The sequence below is a fragment of the Trematomus bernacchii genome, unplaced genomic scaffold (assembly GCF_902827165.1).
Source record: "Trematomus bernacchii unplaced genomic scaffold, fTreBer1.1, whole genome shotgun sequence".
NCBI classification, from domain to species: Eukaryota; Metazoa; Chordata; class Actinopteri; order Perciformes; family Nototheniidae; genus Trematomus; species Trematomus bernacchii.
This window is the reverse complement of record NW_022987477.1, coordinates 2,629,786-2,650,012: the sequence shown is the minus strand read 5'-3', so window position 1 is coordinate 2,650,012 and position 20,227 is coordinate 2,629,786. Positions and strand designations below refer to the sequence as shown.

Sequence of the window (20,227 nt, the reverse complement as noted above, 5' to 3'; positions counted from 1 at the left end):
ATGTTATCTTAACCACCATTCCATAGTTTAAAAACAGCTCCAAAAACCAATTATTTGACTGTTTTTATATCATCAAAAAGTGTTCAGAAGTCTTCACAAAGAGCCCTCGCAAAAGCAAGACCTGTACACAACCGCTATCGATATGAATCACAAGTCAATCTGGGTAATGTAGTGCCTTAACAATTTTTCTATGCCAAATGTCGTGTCAACAAAGCACTTTAGGACTACATCGCCCAGTCACGCTTTGTTTGTAACTCTTGGTAACCATAGCAACGTTATTCCCCTCTCTGAATGAGCCACATTTACGTTTAGAATGTAATAAAACGTAAGAATAGAGTAAAACATAATAATAAGACTACATATTTAAATGTTCTTAAAATAGTTTTTATTCAAAAAGGAAGGCACTCGACTCTTTTATCGTAGTTTACTCATGGATTTACTAAATTATGCCGCGACGGATGATGACGTCATATTCAGGCGACTTGTAGTGCCTGTGAGTTTTGTAGGTAGACGAATGAAAATAGCTCTTATATTAAACGCTTATACAATTCAAGCCAGCACAACAGTGATAAGTAGGGTTTCTTCTCGTCTCTTAAAGAGCGCTTATCATTTTAAATAGACGAAAGGGTAAATAAAGTATCACGTGATTAGTTAGGCTAGTTAGCTACGTGGCTAATTCACGTGTGTTTTGGAGCAGCTGTTTTTAAACTCGTTGTGCTCCCGCTGTATGGCTGGCTGCAGGATGAAGCTGGAGCTGTCCCGTGTGGCGCTGGGCAAAGGTCGGCTGGGGGTCCTGAAGGGGCTCGGTAAGACAGGGCAGCTCTCTCTGGAGGTCCCGGGGTGTCTGCTGCACACACACCTGGGCACCGTGCCCCACCTCACACAGGACACCCTGAGCACCCTGAGCACCCTGCCCTCTGTCACCCAGATCACCCTGTCCAATATGTAAGTGTCCAATGTGTGTATTACAATTAAGGGTGCAATTATCCATCAAGGACATTATCTGTATATGTGTAATATACAAAATAAATCTGTTATTGTGTATATTGTTGTGCTTTTATGTATGTCTTGATGTGTGCATATGTATACATGCATGTGTATATATAGGTATATACATATTTGTAATATATTTTTGTATTCTGGATTGTGGGAAACGTATTTCGATCTCTCTGTCTGTACACACAAACTGAAAGATTGACAAACAAGTTGACTTTGAAACAAAAAAACTAACTGTATAAAGCTCTTATTTATCACTCAATCAAAAATGTTTTCATTGGCTTATTTGAGCTGCTGTAACAAATGAACACCCCCATTACAAACTCTGAAATCTAATTTTAGTATTTTCTTTCTTAAGAGCAGAGCACCAGGAAGTGTTGGAGGAGTTCAAGGATGGATTCAGGAAGTTTGCAGGTACTTTGAATTCATCACAATTAAGATTTTCATCCACACCTCCTTTGCTGCTACCCCAGTTTATCACCCCCCATCTGTTGATAAACTACATTGCCTCCCCCTCAAACCCATTTTTAAAAGATTACCCTGCTTGAACCCCAAATCCGGCTTCGTAGTACATGCCTCAGGTGAAGTTATTGTTGTGTAAAAACAAACATTAAGGCACTTTTAAGGCCCTGTCTGGAATGGCATCTTCTTATATCTCCGAGCTGCTAAAGCTTTACGACTAAACACCTGAGATCCTCTGGCTATACCCTTTTATCCGGTCCAAAGTCACAGCTTAAACTAAAGGTGGAATTTTCCGTTGGATTCCCCCGGCTTTTAAAGGCCCTGCCTGAGAAGATAATAATATGTGCCTCATTTTAAATCACTCCTTTAACACACTACATAAAGCTGCTTTCAACTCTTGGTCCCAATGCTGTAATATTTTGGTTCCTACTCGTGTCACTTTTTAATCATGTATATGTTGATTTGTGTAATTGCCTTTGCTACCAAAGACTGTGACTCTATTTTCAGATTCCTTCATTGCTGTGTTTTGATTTATGTATGATCAACACTTAGAGAGAGTTATTGGGTGAAGAGGGAATATGATTAGGTGGACCGTGGGAGCTTATAGCAGACCAAACAGCATTGATTAAACTAGTGATCATTCCCAATGTATTCATATTTATCCAGTATTGATAATATGGTCATCTATCATCTATCAGCCGAACCTGAATCCAGTTAATTACCTAGCAGGTTCACCAACAAGGAATTCTCTTGTGTGTTTTGGTGGATGACATTAGACTTCGTAAGAGGAAATAATAAACAAAAAATTATCAAAAAGTGTTACATTATTTAAGTGTTAAATAATAAATAATCGGCTTTTTACCAAGAAAAAACCTGAAGTATTGTATTTAAAGGTCCCATGTCATGCTTTTCTGGTTATTACCCGTCCCCTTGTGTGTTATGTAGCTTTTTATGCATGTAAACGGTCTGCAGAGTCACAAACCCTCAGAGTACACCCTGTAGGGAGTAAAACTCTAACACAGAAAATACCTGTCTATGCTGCCCCAGAACGCCTCGTTGGAGATTTCTCTTTTTCCATTGTTTACTTCTTGGGTATAGTGACGTATTTCGGGTATAGTGATGTAACGTAACGTCCGCGGAGCCGTTACGTTTGGACCAATCCGCAGACTTCCTCACACACACACACACACACACACTCAGCGGGACGTTGTGAGGAGCGGGACACTGTGAGCCGGCTCACTGGTGTGGGGTCAGCGAGACACCGCAGAACTCAGCCTGGGCACACACACAAACTCCCAGCCAGGCTGCGGGTGTGTGTGTGTATCGGGCTGGGTTTCGCTGTGTCTCGCTGTCTCGCAGACGGCCACTGGGCTCACAGGGAGGGGGGGGGGCAGTAGGTCCAACAAGCCGTTTAGGACAGAGAGTGAATACACATACTATACAGAGATGCTGTTTGAGAAACCAATGTGAGTTTGGAAAATTGCACAATATAAATGTATTTTAGTATACCTCAACAATGGAATTATGATCAGTAGAAATGGCCATGACATGCGACCTTTAAATATATGCAATAGAGCTTTTTATACAGACCCAAAAATACCAGGCACTAAACCAAGCATGCACTGTTATATGCATAATATATACACAGCAGGGTTTATACATCATCCTGCTTTTAATTAATAATCCTGTGCTGTGCTTTTGTCAACCATTTTAAATTTGATTGAGAGAAAGAAGGTACACACATTTGTATAAACAAGTGAAATCCTCTCCAAGTCAATTATGGAATAGGAAAGCTACTGTTTTAAACTATTCATTTTAATTAACCCTCTGCATTATAAATATTTAAATAGCAACCATAAACTGTTTATGTAAAGCAACCACATGAGAATAACCTCTCTGCCAGACTGGTTGATTGATGTAAATGTCACACATGCATTCTGCACACGTTTAGCTCGGGGTGTGTGAGCATTATTTTCACTAAATATATTGGAAAAGGCGGGAGTAAATTGCTTCTAAATATACAGTATGTTGAGTTCAATATCGAAAAGCTGATTAGCTCCACGAGCCTGATCAGAACGTGCGGTCCCGAGTAATAATTATTTAAAGTGACCTCATTCAGTTTCGCTGTGGAACTTACCGTTATACCGTGCCTCGAGCCACCGCATATGGAATTAGAAATGCAATCAGTATAGCCTCACATCTCAACTGTCAGAGGATTACTACTTTGCCGTCTCTGAAGTCCTAAGAGGGAAGAGCAGGGAATGAATAATTAGAAATAATAACAGCGTTTCCAGCCTTTTGTTTTGCCACCTTTTGATCTCCAGCTCCAGCTGCGTTTGCTGATAAGGCCTCACCTCTCGCTGTAAGAAAGTGCCTCGCTCCGTCAACTCGCTGACGCTGACCCTCTGTCGGAGTTTGTGTGACTCGCGTTGATTTGTATTTTGTGCTTTGTGCAGGTCTTCATGATACTGTGTTGTACTGCGCGCTCCACGACCCTGCGACCCCCTGCCCCACAGGTCACACTACTAACAAGGTGGGATTAAGCTTCTGAGGAGATCAACACCACTCTATGTTTTTTAATTAGTGAGCTTGTTACCTTTGGATGGCTAGCTTTATATTCCTGTTCCAGTCTTTACGCTAAGCTAAGCTGCTGTGAGATTGGCATTAGTGTTCTCATTTGACTCTTAGCAAGAAAAAGGGTTTTCCTGCAATGCCAATTTATTTAGAGCAAGAATTATGTCAAAGCCTGCTTCATCTTAAAGAGGCCCTATTGTGCTTTTTCCTTGAGTGTGTCATCTAGATCTCTGTGCATGTAAATGGTCTGCAAAGGCGATTGGACTCCTTTGTTTACTGCCGTTATATATGGAAATCACTACTTAACACTCACGCTTCTGTTGGCTAGCGCTCCAACACATTGTACGTGATAGGCTAAAGGGGTGGGACATCTCTAAGGGGTTGACCAATCACAGTAGAGACACTACATACTGATATACACCTGAACATCAGCAGGAGAGGACTCTTTAAAGTAGAGACACTCCATACTGATATACACTTGAACATCAGCTGGAGAGGACTCTTTAAAGTAGAGACACTACATACTGATATACACCTGAACATCAGCAGGAGAGGACTCTTTAAAGTAGAGACACTACATAATGATATACACCTGAACATCAGCAGGAGAGGACTCTTTACAGTAGAGACACTACATACTGATATACACATGAACATCAGCAGGAGAGGACTCTTTAAAGTAGAGACACTACATACTGATATACACCTGAACATCAGCAGGAGAGGACTCTTTAAAGTAGAGACACTACATGCTGATATACACCTGAACATCAGCAGGAGAGGACTCTTTAAAGTAGAGACACTACATACTGATATACACCTGAACATCAGCTGGAGAGGACTCTTTAAAGTAGAGACACTACATACTGATATACACCTGAACATCAGCAGGAGAGGACTCTTTAAAGTAGAGACACTACATACTGATATACACCTGAACATCAGCAGGAGAGGACTCTTTAAAGTAGAGACACTACATACTGATATACACCTGACCATCAGCAGGAGAGGACTCTTTAAAGTAGAGACACTACATACTGATATACACCTGAACATCAGCAGGAGAGGACTCTTTAAAGTAGAGACACTACATACTGATATACACCTGAACATCAGCAGGAGAGGACTCTTTAAAGTAGAACACCTGGACTTGAGCTGAATCTGACCCCTTTAACATTTTTAACATAAAAATGCTCTCTCTGTGTTGTGTTTAGACGGTGTCGGTGTGGGGCAGTGGTGGGCGGATCGAGCTGACAGTGGCTAAGTTCATGGCTCTGCAGAAGGCCGTGAAGCCAGACTGGTACCAGAGCATGGCGGACGGAGAGACGTGGCAGATCAACACCTCCCATAAGAGGGTCCGAAAGTCCGTGGATCGCTCCCTCGCCCACTTGGATGAGTGTCTGCTGGTTCACCAAAAATCCCAGGTACACACACACACACACACACACACATACACACACACACACACACACACACACACACACACACACACACACACACACACACACACACACACACACACACACACACACACACACACACACACACACACACACACACACACACACACACACACACACACACACACACACACACACACAAGCGACAGCCTAAACACACAGATTGCATTTGTTAATTATTCATGCACGGCAGAAGCACATGAGACAAAGATGGATGTTTGTTGTGTTTTCACTTAAAGGGGTTGCAATGCTGCAGCTGAACACATTGAGATTAGAAGGAACACATTCTCAGTACGTACATATGTACATTATCAAGAGGTGTGCAAGAAGAAGAGAGAAGATCTGTAGGAATAAATGTCCTACAACGGTTTTACATTTTGTATGCATTTCACTACCGTTATGTCTGAGATGTGCTCTTCTGTACATTCTGTTGCTTGGCTGAAAACCAAATTTCCCCTGGGACAAAAATGTGTAAATGTAGAATAAGCCGGAGCCAAACAACCCACAGCAAACTGCAAATAATACTTGACATAAACATTGTACTGAGTAAGCGGCTTGATTGCTGATCTGCAGTTTAGCTTGAGGCATCAGAACACAGACGGGTTCTAGATCTTTTCGCATTCAGTATACATTTTTCCTTTTAGTTCCTTGTTTTTATCCATCTTTCAGGGTTTCTTTGACTCCGTTTAATCATTAAAATGCGTGTCGTTGGCAGGAGTTGGAGGGCGTGGAGGTGTTTGGGGTGGTGGAGGGTGGAGACATCCTGGAGGAGAGGGTGCGCTCGGCGAAGGAGACGGCTAAGAGGCCTGTGTCCGGGTTCTGTCTGGACGGCCTGCAGACGGGCTCCATGGACCAGGCTCTGAGGACCCAGCTCATCAGCGCGGTGACCAAAGAGCTGCCTGAGGACAAACCCAGGTCAGCCTGTGACCGTGTGAGAAATGTGTTTATTGATTACAGTTGTAAAGGGAGGGTTTCTCCCCATTCTCAAATATTGAATTCGAGAGACACCTCTGAAGACATTAAATCAGCTGCTGCTACACAACACAAGAGGGTCGGTGGACACAGGGTACCTTATGCTATTCATTGTCTTCACATCAATTATAATGAAGAATGCTTTGGATTTAATTACTGGTTTAGTAACAGCCTAAAAATGCCCTGCAGACAAATCCATACCTCTCTATGTGGTTGACCAATCACAACGGAGCCGACCAGCTAACCAATCAGAGCAGACTGGGCTCTGAGGTTGAAAAGAGGGCAGTATGAGGAAAATAAAGAGCTTTTTGAACATTAAAGCATGGAGACATGTCACAGTAGAGACACTACATACTGATATACACCTGAACATCAGCAGGAGAGGACTCTTTAAAGTAGAGACACTACATACTGATATGAACCTGAACATCAGCAGGAGAGGACTCTTTAAAGTAGAGACACTACATACTGATATACACCTGAACATCAGCAGGAGAGGACTCTTTAAAGTAGAGACACTAAATACTGATATACACCTGAACATCAGCAGGAGAGGACTCTTTAAAGTAGAGACACTACATACTGATATACACCTGAACATCAGCAGGAGAGGACTCTTTAAAGTAGAGACACTACATACTGATATGAACCTGAACATCAGCAGGAGAGGACTCTTTAAAGTAGAGACACTACATACTGATATACACCTGAACATCAGCAGGAGAGGACTCTTTAAAGTAGAGACACTACATACTGATATACACCTGAACATCAGCAGGAGAGGACTCTTTAAAGTAGAGACACTAAATACTGATATACACCTGAACATCAGCAGGAGAGGACTCTTTAAAGTAGAGACACTACATACTGATATGAACCTGAACATCAGCAGGAGAGGACTCTTTAAAGTAGAGACACTACATACTGATATACACCTGAACATCAGCAGGAGAGGACTCTTTAAAGTAGAGACACTACATACTGATATGAACCTGAACATCAGCAGGAGAGGACTCTTTAAAGTAGAGACACTACATACTGATATACACCTGAACATCAGCAGGAGAGGACTCTTTAAAGTAGAGACACTACATACTGATATACACCTGAACATCAGCAGGAGAGGACTCTTTAAAGTAGAGACACTACACACTGATATACACCTGAACATCAGCAGGAGAGGACTCTTTAAAGTAGAGACACTACATACTGATATACACCTGAACATCAGCAGGAGAGGACTCTTTAAAGTAAAGACACTACATACTGATATACACCTGAACATCAGCAGGAGAGGACTCTTTAAAGTAGAGACACTACATACTGATATACACCTGAACATCAGCAGGAGAGGACTCTTTAAAGTAGAGACACTACATACTGATATACACCTGAACATCAGCAGGAGAGGACTCTTTAAAGTAGAGACACTACATACTGATATACACCTGAACATCAGCAGGAGAGGACTCTTTAAAGTAGAGACACTACATACTGATATACACCTGAACATCAGCAGGAGAGGACTCTTTAAAGTAGAGACACTACATACTGATATACACCTGAACATCAGCCGGAGAGGACTCTTTAAAGTAGAGACACTACATACTGATATGAACCTGAAAATGAGCAAGATATGAGCCCCCTTTAAATGAAGGAGCCATAATGTCTCCAACCAGACACTCTGATATGAGTCTGTTGCACATGAGTGCTCCTCTCCCGGCGGTGAGGTGGAGGGTCTGTGTCAGAGAGTCGGAGCAGCGGCTGCCTCTGAGCTCCACCATGTTTGCTTGTGAGTGGAGTCATTACCGAATGCTAAATTGGGCTTGCCCTTGATGCCTGCAGGCGGGAGTCAGAGGGAGCTGAAGGCCTGGGAAGAGCTCAAACACACAAGGGTGCACATGTTGTTAGAGGGTAATGTGCAGTCTGTGCGGACGTTAATGTTGATGATCTATTTCCTTTTTAATGTGAAAGCTTCCCTCTGTCTGTCAGGCTGCTGCAGGGTGTAGGACGGCCCGACGAGGTGCTGGCGAGCGTGGAGGCCGGCGTGGATCTGTTCGAGGGTTTCTTCCCCTTCGAGGTGACGGAGCGAGGCTGCGCTCTGATCTTCAACTTCAACATCTCCTCGAACCCGGAGCTCGCAGGTAGAGCGCCCCCCGCAGGTGTGGTGAATATCTGCGATGGTTGTTTTCAAGGATTCAAGGTTTCAAGGCTTTTATTGTCATGTGTGCATTAGCTACAGTGTAGTTATGACAACGAAAATCTTAGGTCACAGGCTCCTCGAACAGAGCAACACAATACAACAGATACAATAGTGCAAGTAGTAGAAATGTGTTTCTACTTGTGAGTCGTAGAGCAGGGCTATCCGGCGTTTCCGCCAGGGGGGCGTCTTGCCGTCATCTGACGCTATTATTCAGCTCGGAACGCCCTGAACTCGAGCCGAGGGCGTCCTCAGTCCTCGAGAGTTTTTATCGCTTGAAATGACGAAAAGGAAAAAGGACAAGGACATCCCTCTGGTGGAGGGGCAAAGGAGTCTGGTGGGATTCTTTTCGGAGTATTGAAGATCGTTTCCCCGACATCGGTGGTGTCTGCCACAGGACAACACGGAACGTACTGTTCCAATCTCCAGCATACTTGGAAATCTACCGAGCCCGGCGTACTTCGTTTGGAGAAATTTCGAGGCTGTGTAGACTCCGCGGTCTTAAAATCCCCACAATGCTTTGCGCACGGACCAATTTCCCCAAATCTGTGGCGGAAAATGTAAGGCGGGGCCTCTCATATGACGCACACCTGCACACCTGCACACTTGCTCGCCTGTTCCACTCTTGGTTTTCCGAATGCCAGGAAGGATTCTTGCCTCGCTTCTGAAGCAAGACGCTCGGAAGACATGTGCTACCAAGCAAGCGTACTCGACATTGAGAAACACCCAGTATCTATAAGGGACGGCTCAATTCAAAATTCAAGTCACGTGACACGACGTGGAGTCACACCACCGCACTCTCGGGGTGGACGCCCCCTCTCAGCCCTGGTCTGGCGGAAACACTGGGTCTATCCAAAACTCTTTCTCTGAGGGCCACATACAGAAAGATATACTGACTCAACAACAATGAATACTGTGTAATATGTTGAAGAAGTACGATATAAGGTGTGGGCCGTATGCCGTTTATACTTTAAGAATTCGCTGCGAGTCGAGTACAAATGGACCACCCATTATTTAGAGAGAACATCAAAATCCCAGAGAGAGTAAACAATTGAAAATTCAACATAATTGGCAGCTATGACGAACAAATGGTCAACACCATTAATAAAACTGCCCTTTTCAGTGAGTTTTCTTTGATTCCCCTTTTCTCTTGTGTGGCAGCCTCTTTTTGATGTTGCAACAGACGTAGATCAAGCTTGTTAACTTTGAGCTGCTCTCACATTCTCATTAAAGTTGCATCACACCCCCCCCCCCCCTCTTTAATCTGCTGAAGGACTTCGATTACACACACATTGTTTCACACACTGCAGTGCTCATATCTGTTTCTGAGGGAACGACCTTCATCAAAGCACACACGTTTAATTTCAATTTTTTAAAAGACAGCAAAAGGAGAATTCAGCTGCAAACAAACCAGATTACAAGTCAGGTATGTTTTGATCATTTTATCAAGAAAATTCACTCAAAACAATTGAAAAACTGTCTTTTTGTCAGTAATTGTAATGCACTGTATGCCTGCAGCACACTGACATGTCACGATGTAATTTGGGGGCTTAGGTAGGGGGTCTTTCTCTCGCTACATGCCTGATCAGGTTTGTAATGAATTCTGAACTGAATGAGATGGTGGTGGAGAACATGATTCCTCTCACCATGTTAGTTTACGTTTCTGAGCATAAAGCGATGATTAGGAGTCCTTCTGTAAATACGCAGAGAAGTCGTTTGGATACGAGAAGTCGCACCACTTTGATGCTATTAATGGTAGAGATTAGGGCTGTGCGATTATGGCAAAAATCCTAATCAAGATTATTTTGGTCAATAATTGATATCACGATTATTAAAAACGATTATCCATTTACTTTGAAAACATCCATTTATTGAAACAAAAATGTGAACAGTATGTTTTTAACAGTTGATTACCCTGAACTTTAATTATAATTCAACTGAAAAAGCAAAAAAAAAAAAAAAAAATTTTTTTTTTTTTTTTTTTATAAAATAAAAATCGTTTTATTTCGATTACGTTGTTTTCGTAATCGTTGCAAGCCAAAATCGTAATCGAGATTAAAATACGATTAATTGCACAGCCCTAGTAGAGATGAGTAAAAGTGACCGATAACGAGCTGAGCATACAGCGGGAGTGTGTGATGTGAGTTGAAGATAATAACTGATGTTTCTGGTTCATGCAAAGGGCTCTTCATCTCACAGCAGAGGGAGTTTTCTCAAACATCTCAAACTCAAATGGTTCAGCGCGCAGACTTTTAAGTGTTTTTGGGAAATGAACATCCCCTCATTTAGTTTTAATTTGGAGAGAGCAAGATGAATTCTGTGTTTACAAAACGAATGGGACATGGTGCGTGAATGTTGGCGCTGAGCTTCCCTGCAGTCAGGGGTTTATCATGCATTCAAATCAAAGATGGGTCTCATGAGTGTTGGAGCTACATTATGTGCTTGTGTGTTCTCCAGCCCCGGGTCAGGGGTAGAAAGAAATGAATCTGGTGAAATGAAATCAATCATGTATCTCATACCGACTCCAGTTTAGTGGCGCACTAGACCACTAGGCGTGTGGCGTGGTGGTGTAGTGCGTTGGTGTTCGGATCAGGGGGGCACAGGTTCAAACCCCACTGCAGTCAGCATGTCGTTGTGTCCCTGAGACACTTCACCCCAAATTGCTCCTGTGGGGATTGTCCACAGTATTGCGTATGTAAGTCGCTTTGGATAAAAGCGTCTAACAAGTAACATGTAATGTAATGTAATATAGTATAATTAAATCCAGGTCCGTGTCTCTGATAGTGGAAACCTAAAGACTTCTTGTGACGGGAGCTGTGGGAGAGGCTGAGGTCTTTGTGTTCCATTAAAAAGTTGCGTGAAACTCGTCTGACAGACTGAGCGAGGCTGGTGTCTGCAGCACGACGTGTCAGACAGAACTAATCGATTCTGCACGGGGAGCGTAATGGAGTTCAGAGGAGCTGAGAGCGGGGAGGGTGTCACACCTGGAGAGAACATCTAATTCCCCTCTCTCTCAATTATAAAGTCCCGTTGAGGGGGGAGGGGGATTAGGGTACTCTCTGACACGGCAGACCATATTCTTATTCACCCTCTTATTTTCTTCTATCCTTCCTTCCTTCCTTCCTTCCTTCCTTCCTTCCCTCCCTCCCTCCCTCCTTCCTTCCTTCCTTAGTCCTATCAGAGGCAGTATCTTCTATCACTGCAGAAGTCACATGATGAGGTTAAGCTACATTTATGAAATGTTAATGTATTTAATTTAAGGGTACATAAATGTGCTCGTCTCTTAATCGTAAAAGAAAGAGGAAAACTGTGAATATGTTTCCCCTGCAGCTCTAAAACTAAAGCTTTACTACGGACTGCTTCTCCGTTAAATGGACTGTTTCTGTATTCTGCTATTCAGTGCTAGACGTCTCTCTCTTTGTCAAGCCTCATTCTCTTTCTCCACTTATCAGCAGCTAATAAGTTTCCTTTTTATGCTTTGTTTTACACGTCTGCTCTCAGCTTCAGCTCGCACTAAACCCGTTGTTTGCCACCTTTTATGTCACGCACTACTATCGACCACTCTGCTCCTTTTTCTCTCCCCCGTCTTTTTTCTTCTTCCTCACGTTTCCTCACTGTAACCGTGCAGAACAGCAGCCCTGTAACATGGCTCTTCATCAGTTGTTTTTCCACTCATTAAATAAAGTGAAGTCACCTTGCAGTGAACACCCATCTGTGTGACGCCCTTTGTCAGTAAGTAATTATATGTAAATGACGGGGGGAATATAGGACACAGCGGTGATGGAAAGGGGTCACGCCATGGTATGCCTTCTCCAGCCCTTTCTATCTGTGTGTAGGGCTGGATTTACTGTGAGAACGAGCTGGAATTAATGCGATGTATGTATGCTTTCGGCAGTGCTGGAGCCGGGTGAAGATCAGGAAACAGCGGGCGACTCGCAACACAGCGGAGATCTGAATCCTGACGATCAAACGCAGATGACTTCCTTTGAGATTAATCTGAAAGACAAAAGGTTTGAAGCAGCTAATAAAACACCAGCCGCTTTCATCTGTCACAGTGGGTGGTAGGGTGGAAGGAGTGATGACCAGAGGAGGGTTTTATCAGTAAAGGTGCCACTATTTGTTACTTTTGAGAGGCAAGTGATGCTTTGAAGGCTTAAATCATTGATTCGATAAGGTGTCACGGTCATGAATGGATTACACAAAAAGCCTCCTAACCTGAGGGCAACCTTCTGAATGTTTCAGGGAAAAGATTCTCTATAAAAACCTGTCTGAAAACGAGCTGATCAGATTTTGGCCACTTTATGATGTCATAACGATTTTTTGGCTTGTGTAACCATTAGCCAATCAGCAACCAAGGTAACCCCCCCCACCCCCACCCCCACCCCCACCTTATCATCTGCATCTCCTCCTAGAGCACCATTGTGTTCTATATCTCTCAGAGGGGCGTGGGGAGGGGCTCCTTATTTTCATCTAAAGTAACAGACAGAATCAGCACTTTTGAAACAGGGCTGAAACAGAGGGGATTATGGGTAATGCTGCAATGATCAACACTTCAGAGACATGTTTGTATATATCTGAGACCTATAATATATTGATGAAAACCCGTATAATAGGGGACCTTGAAGTACAAGATCCGAGTACTTTTCCCGTCTGAACTTTCTCTGACCTTTCCTCAGGTACCAGGGCGACTTCCGGCCCCTGGTGGAGGGGTGTGGCTGCTACTGCTGCAGGAACCACCAGAGGGCGTACCTGCACCACCTGCTGGTGACCAATGAGCTGCTGGCGGGGGTCCTGCTCATGATCCACAACACGGCCCACTATCACGCCTTCTTCAGCGCCCTGAGAGACGCTCTGGCCGAGGATACACTGGACCTCCTCAAGAGACGGGTACTCGGGCACACAGAGAGAAAGGACTGAGGCTAATAAATCATAATGATAGGGAAGCCATTGATCCTGCTTTCCCTCTCAAGGATCACTCCACTGGCTTGTCCAATCAAAGCTTGCTGCTGAGTCCCTTCATGTCTCACTGAAGTCAAAAAGCAAAAAGAGGGGGATGAAAATAAATCAAGACAGCCGTGTGATGTTTGTCCCGGGGGTGTGTGTCCCAGTTTCACACCAAGAGGTGCGTTGGGTATTGATCGAGGCAGATAGCCAGGAGATGAACTCGCTGAAGATGGAGAAGAGCTAGATAGGAGGTATTTGCATAAAGAGAGAAATGTGTGGGTGGATGGTTGTGGACGATCGACTATGACTGAATATCTGCGTGCCTTCTAGTCTGATTACAGGTCAGCACATGACTGTCATCCTCTGGACTCATTGACATGGCAGCTTAGGAATCCACTTGTGTGATCAGTTATTAACGGAGGGGGGGGATAACCAAAATAGATCCAGCTTTCTCCTGTTATTAATAAATGTGTAGAGACGTCCTTTAGGCTTTTTGTCGTGTCCTTCTTCATTGATCTGTCATTATGCAGCATTTGTTCATCTTGAGCTTCTCACAGATTGGCTTCATGGCGTTTGTCAAAATCACTTTATAACCATTATGTACGATGCCACATTAAACGCCCGGCTCTCGACATGCAGATGTGGAGGTTGTTTTCTCTCACGGGGGGGGTTTTCGGAGGTTAACTGAAGGTTTAAGCTGACAGCTCCGCCAAGAGTAGGGATAAAGATCAGGGAAAGATAGGGGTCTCTGCTGCCTCCCATGCAGCGTTAAAGGGAGGCCTTCTGAAGGTGAGGGGAGATAATTGACTGTCAGACTGCAGATGTCTGCCGGGGACGCGGTGACAGATTTATGGACGGATTGTTGTGGGTTTCCTTCACTGCATTCAGCGTTCTATAAAAGTAGGTTGGAGGATTTTCTGTCACCAATAAGTGGGTGCTGCGATAAAGACTTAACATATGCATAAAAGGGGCTTGGAGAGATGGAGGTATATAAATGCCTCTGGGGAATAAAGGTAAAAGTCTAATGGGATGGCAGTAGAGCAGGGGTGTCAAACTCAAGGCCCGGGGGCCAAATCCGGCCCGCGACTTCATTTTATGTGGCCCCACAAGAGCTTGCAAAGAATAAAATATGTTTATTATACGGTTACATGGCGATTTACAGAAGCACGTTGCCATACATGGAGCACAAGGAATCTCAAATTTGCCTTTTCACTCAGAATTGGACTTTTTTTTCAAAATGTCACTTATTTTTTTTGATTTTGACTTTTTTTTACCATAATTTGACTTTTCTTTTAAATCATTTTGTGACATTCTCACTGAAGAGACTTGCAATTATTTGCCCTAGACTTCTGCTTTCAGACGTAGTTATTTATGAAGTTATTACCCTATCCGATAATAATCCAATGCAGAGGCAATAATGTAATATAATACATTATTTTATATATATTAAATATTTATATATGTATTTTTATATAGTCTTAAAGTTACATCCGGCCCTTTCAGTGCAACCATAATGCTGATGTGGCCCGAGATGAAATTGAGTTTGACACCCCTGCAGTAGAGAGAAGGTTATAAAATCCATCCATTGGATTACCCAGTAAAAATAGAATAAGTAGTGAATGCATGCCTTCCTTTCTCTGCTATTAAGAGCACTCTCTGGAAGTGTTCAGCAATAACAAATAATGTTTTTATAAAGCTCAGTAAATGCCTCGGTAAATATGCTCTCATATCTAGTTCTCAGTCTGTTTATTGCAATAATTAAACACCCCTTTTGAAATGGCTCTTAATGACGGGTAAGTGAAATCGCTCCTAATGAGTCCTGACTGCGGGAACTGATTATTCACTTTGACTTTATGTATCAAGCTTCTAACCTTCAACTCGAGATGAATTGCCACACAAGTGATCTCAATAATGATGAGATGCAGCACATTGTAACTGAATATAAATAAGCGTCTAGCAGCATGGGGATGGTGTTTGAACACACCTCAGCTGACGGTTCATTCAGTGTGTTAAGAAGAAAGATGGGAGTGTGACTGTAGACAATATGAGGACTAGGAGTATACCGGATTTACAGAGTTCATACGGTTTGTGATGCAGAAAGGATTTGACTATTTCCTACAGATATACAGAATATAAAACTAGTAATGTGGGATATTATAGGGACAGATATTCTACATTTTTCACATTGTGGAAAATTCCATAAATGCACTCGTACAGTTGTCCTAATTAAACATTAAGCATACATGTTGGCACTTGGCAGCTCATGCCGAGTGAAGGGAACTAACACTCTGAAATTAATTCTGTCACTTCCCAGATAGTCACGTTTCTTACAGCTCTGCTTTTAGTTTCCACCAAATCATGAGTGAAAGTGTATAAATAGAAGAACTGTTAGTGAACGGCAGAGCAGGTAGTGTGGAGTGAGTTTTCAGAGCTGCTTCCTGCTGCTTTAGAAATGGCACTTTAAGAGGGATGACTGAGATCAAACGCAGTGAAGTCATGGGCTATTAAAGCAAGACAATAAACAGAGACTGAAACGCTCCAGAGCTGAGGGGAAATGCAGTGTGATAATTCTCTGGATTTGTCACTGAGCGACCAACCCTTTCATATTAAAATATTATTATTGCATCTTTAAACTGGCAGTGCATCTGAGGACACGATAACAGAGATTGTGAGACCTTTTGAAAGTGTATAATGCATAGCTAGTATGGCAAAGTTGACATCCTCTTTCTGCCTTAATTGTATTTAATAATGCTTAATCCTTATGTAGGAGTTTCATATATCTAAGAGCTCACTGTGTGTGGCACTGTTTCTGTTCTGCTCCCACTGAGCGACATTGGGCACTATTCCAATGCAGAAGAGCTCTGAATGACAGTCAGCAGGTGGCCATCATAGCTCATTTCAACCAATTATACTGATGGGAAGTGCCATTCACGCTGCATCTCTCCACATCTCTCCTCTGTCTCTCTCCATCCATCCTCTTTAACAAGGTTTCCGTGTCGGACCTCCGTTTATCACACTCTCCGGACAGATTGATATCTCCTGTCGTGGATGCACAACATGAAAAAGGATGAGATCAGCTGACAACAGAAAGCACAGCGGGTGTTATGGTGGAAGAAGTTATGATGGCTTTTGTCAGTGGGGGATTGTGTTTGCAGGCCAGATCGTCCAGAGGCATTCCAGGAAGGAGGTACTGCCACTAGTTGTTACTTCTGAGAGGCAAGTGATGCGTTGAAAGCTTAAATCATTGATTGGAGAAGGTGCCACAGCCATGAATGGATTATGTAACAGGACAACTGTAAACGGGCCCGAGGCTAACCTGAACTCCCTGGGGATCCTCTGGTCCTGATTCGTGTTGATTTGATAGTTTGTTGTTTAAAATCAAATGGCCACAAATAGACACAAAGCAATTACATAGAAACACAGAATGACTCCATAAGGAAACACAGCGACTACAAATTTAACCAAAACGACTTGCAAATAGCGACACATTTACAAAATGTTACTAAATAGACCAAAATGACTACAAAGACACAAAACAGTTAGAAATAGAGAGAAAAACAACTACATAGAGGCTAATTTAATATTCAGAGACATACAACATTATCAGAGAAGGGTTCAGATAGACAAAAAAGTTGGAAAATTACGACCAAGAAACAAAACGACTTTAAAGTAAAAATAAGGAATACAAAGACTAACAAAGAAAACAGTAAAAGCAGAAATAAATGACCAAAAAGAAAAAAAGGACTTCAAATAGACACAAAACAACTGACTAATGAACACCAAAAGGGACTACAAAATGACAATAAATTACCAACACAACTACTATACAGCAATAAAACCACTACGTAGATCCACAACATGACTAAAAGAAACCAAACACCAAAAAGGACAACAAAAAGACAATAAATTACTAACACAACTACTGTACAGAGATAAAAGGACTACAAATGGAGTCAAAATGACTAAAAATAAACCAAATAGTCGACGTCCACATAGATCCACAACGGCAGAAGAGAAACCCTGACCCTCCCCTCGGTCCCCATGGTAACCCTGACCAGCAGCAGCTCCACTGGATATGAATGATTGCTCACTAAACAGGAGGCCTTATTACCTCCCTGGAGTATTTCAGGCCTCATTTCTTCACATAAATCTCCAGACGCACTCGGTGAATATTTCATCAGGGCTGTGACTCCGCATGTCATTTAAGTGTAGGTTAAGCTACTGTGAAATATAGAGATCGAGAGGGTCACGATACATTAATGCTCCAGACCTGTTGGTTAACATCCCCGTGACTTCCTGCCCGGGTACCGTGTGTAAATGTAATGGGATGTGATAGGTGAAGGCAGAAGGATTTTACTTCTGTGAGTGTGCAGAGAATACATCTGTAAATGGTTTCTGTCCAGGTTTGAATGGCATTACTACACTGTGTTCAGGCTTTCTCTTCATATGATTCTCCTCTTGTTGATCTTACACTGTTCAAATCCTCTTGATCTTTAAGTGACACCATATTTTCCTTTTTCTGGTACCAGTATGTAGATTTGGGAGCAAGCTTTGCAGGTTGGGTAAAATAAGAGTTGTGTAGTTGTGTGCAAATCTCATCCCATATTTAAATTATAACATAGGTGTGTGAGTGTTTCAGTGAATCTGAAAATTACTAGGTTAGCTATGTTAGCTAGCTAGCTTACAGCAGATCTGCAATAATATGCAAAGAGTCATGTGATCACATTGTTAAAATAGAGAGAGTTGTCCCAGCTGTGTGCGTCACTTTTTAATGTCCCCCATTTCCGTTCTTGCAGCGTTTTGTTAATTTGCAGTGTTTTGTTTATGCAGCGCTTTTAATAAATGCTGCATGTGTTGTGAAGTTGGTGAAGACATTTCTGCATCTGCATGTGTTTTGGCCCTTTTGTGTTTTTATATTTGCATCGTTTCTGATGGAAACGTTGGAAATGTTTCGTTGTAGCGTGTTTTGCACCTTTCGGCCACCGTAGCTATGTCACAAAGAATAGTATCAACCAGAGTCTTTAGAGAAGTCAGCCAGAGCCAGTATGTGTTACTGTTGAGAAGCAAGTGGTGTGCTGAAAGCTTAAATCATTCATTCGACTCAAACTTCGATTAAATGTCTAACAGTTTTAGCTTAAGTGATTACGCTGACTCTTCTTTTTGACTTGCAAATCCTCCTTTTGTCTGCGCAGACACACATCCAATGACATGTAGTGCCTTCTGCCAGACTACAGAGAAAGACCTGCAGGGTTTTTAAGTGGAAAGGTTGACTGGAGCAGCCCCAAATCCTATTTTATTGACATTAGTGTTTTACTTTGTTTGCCTGTGAGTCAGCAGAAAGGCATCCACAGTTAGAGAAGTGGCTGGCATTTTTAGAAAAGATTAAATATGCTTTTCTCAAGAACTCAAGTTTATCTGTCATACTGAGAAAACACTCCCACACAGGACTACAAAGCATTGTTCATTCATGGCACCATTACACTGTCTGTATAGGGACTCGGTTCCTATAGGAGTGCATTGTTATTGTGTGATTTTAGGATGAAAGTCATTTGGAAAATCGGTTCATTAAGGGTTTATTAAAGAGGACACTACATCTAACAGAGGTCTGGATGCTTCAGTAGTTTCTGTGATTCTCTATTAAAGCAGTCGTATTGGGCGTAAGTTGAACGAAAGGTCAGCTGTGTCCGATGGAGTGGGACGGCGGATGGATGAAAAGGCCATGTAGGATTTGACCTTTCCTTCTGAGCATCATCAGTTATTGTGGGGGGAACGGGGGGCAACGAACGCCTCATTCGGAATAGTTTCAGGTCTGTGGGGTTGTGCTGTTACGGGAGAATGAACACACTCTTACAGTTTCTCTGCAGCTGCTTTTCAATGACTTTTCACACTAAATTGCCTCACTTGTAGTTTCCCACACTGAGTGATGATTGAAGGGTTCGCCGTCCTGTAATGACTTGACGCGTGGAGTATAACCTTGAGGGGATTGCTTACCAGATTTCCTTAAGGATCCTAGGGGGTCATTTGTAATGCATCCTTCTGACTGCTTATGTTTGATTGCCGCTGTTGTTTATGGCTTAAGGGGCGCTTGTTTGATAGAGAGTGATGTGCAGTGAAGGAAGACTTAATGATGAAGTTATGTGATTACCTTACCATCAATCAAACCTCTCTTGTGGATGATAGATATATACAGTGTCGGGAGGGATACCTATAAGTATCTATATATATACATCCGTTATAATGTAAGACAACAGAACAATGTGACCTTAGAAAAGAAACCAAGATATTTAATATCAAAACCTGTTCATATACATGTTATTCATCCAGGTTTGCTTATCGTTCTTTTTAAACAATATTTACTATAATTCTCTTACATATTTAAAATTGTTTAGATGCAGGTCTGTAGTCGATGAGCCAATCCTATAATTAGCCATTATACTCTCAGCTTTAATCAGAGGAAAAACACTCTGACTTTATGAACAGAATGTCATCCTGTTAGTTCTACTGTAAAGTGTGAACAAATGCCCACATGATATGGCCTTTTACTCCCTTTGTGTTCATTCATGCACTCAGACACTTGGAAGGAGGCTGAACCAAGAAAAAAAAACAGTGACCGCAGCCT

The 20,227-nt window shown here is 42.5% G+C and overlaps 1 protein-coding gene across 2 annotated transcripts; it reads left to right on the top strand.

Moving 5' to 3' along the window:
* Positions 1-492: 492 nt before the first annotated feature.
* qtrt2 (queuine tRNA-ribosyltransferase accessory subunit 2) lies at positions 493-14,095 on the top strand. Of its 2 annotated transcripts, none has more exons than XM_034145417.1 (8): positions 493-945; positions 1,355-1,410; positions 3,915-3,991; positions 5,247-5,456; positions 6,208-6,407; positions 8,457-8,608; positions 12,560-12,674; positions 13,341-14,095. In XM_034145417.1, the coding sequence occupies exons 1-8, from the start codon at positions 728-730 to the stop codon at positions 13,579-13,581; spliced, it is 1,269 nt and encodes a 422-aa protein (XP_034001308.1). In that variant the 5' UTR covers positions 493-727; the 3' UTR covers positions 13,582-14,095. The 2 variants fall into 2 exon arrangements, with proteins under 2 accessions (XP_034001308.1, XP_034001300.1); XM_034145409.1 differs by having other exon boundaries at positions 8,457-8,626.
* Positions 14,096-20,227: the final 6,132 nt, after the last annotated feature.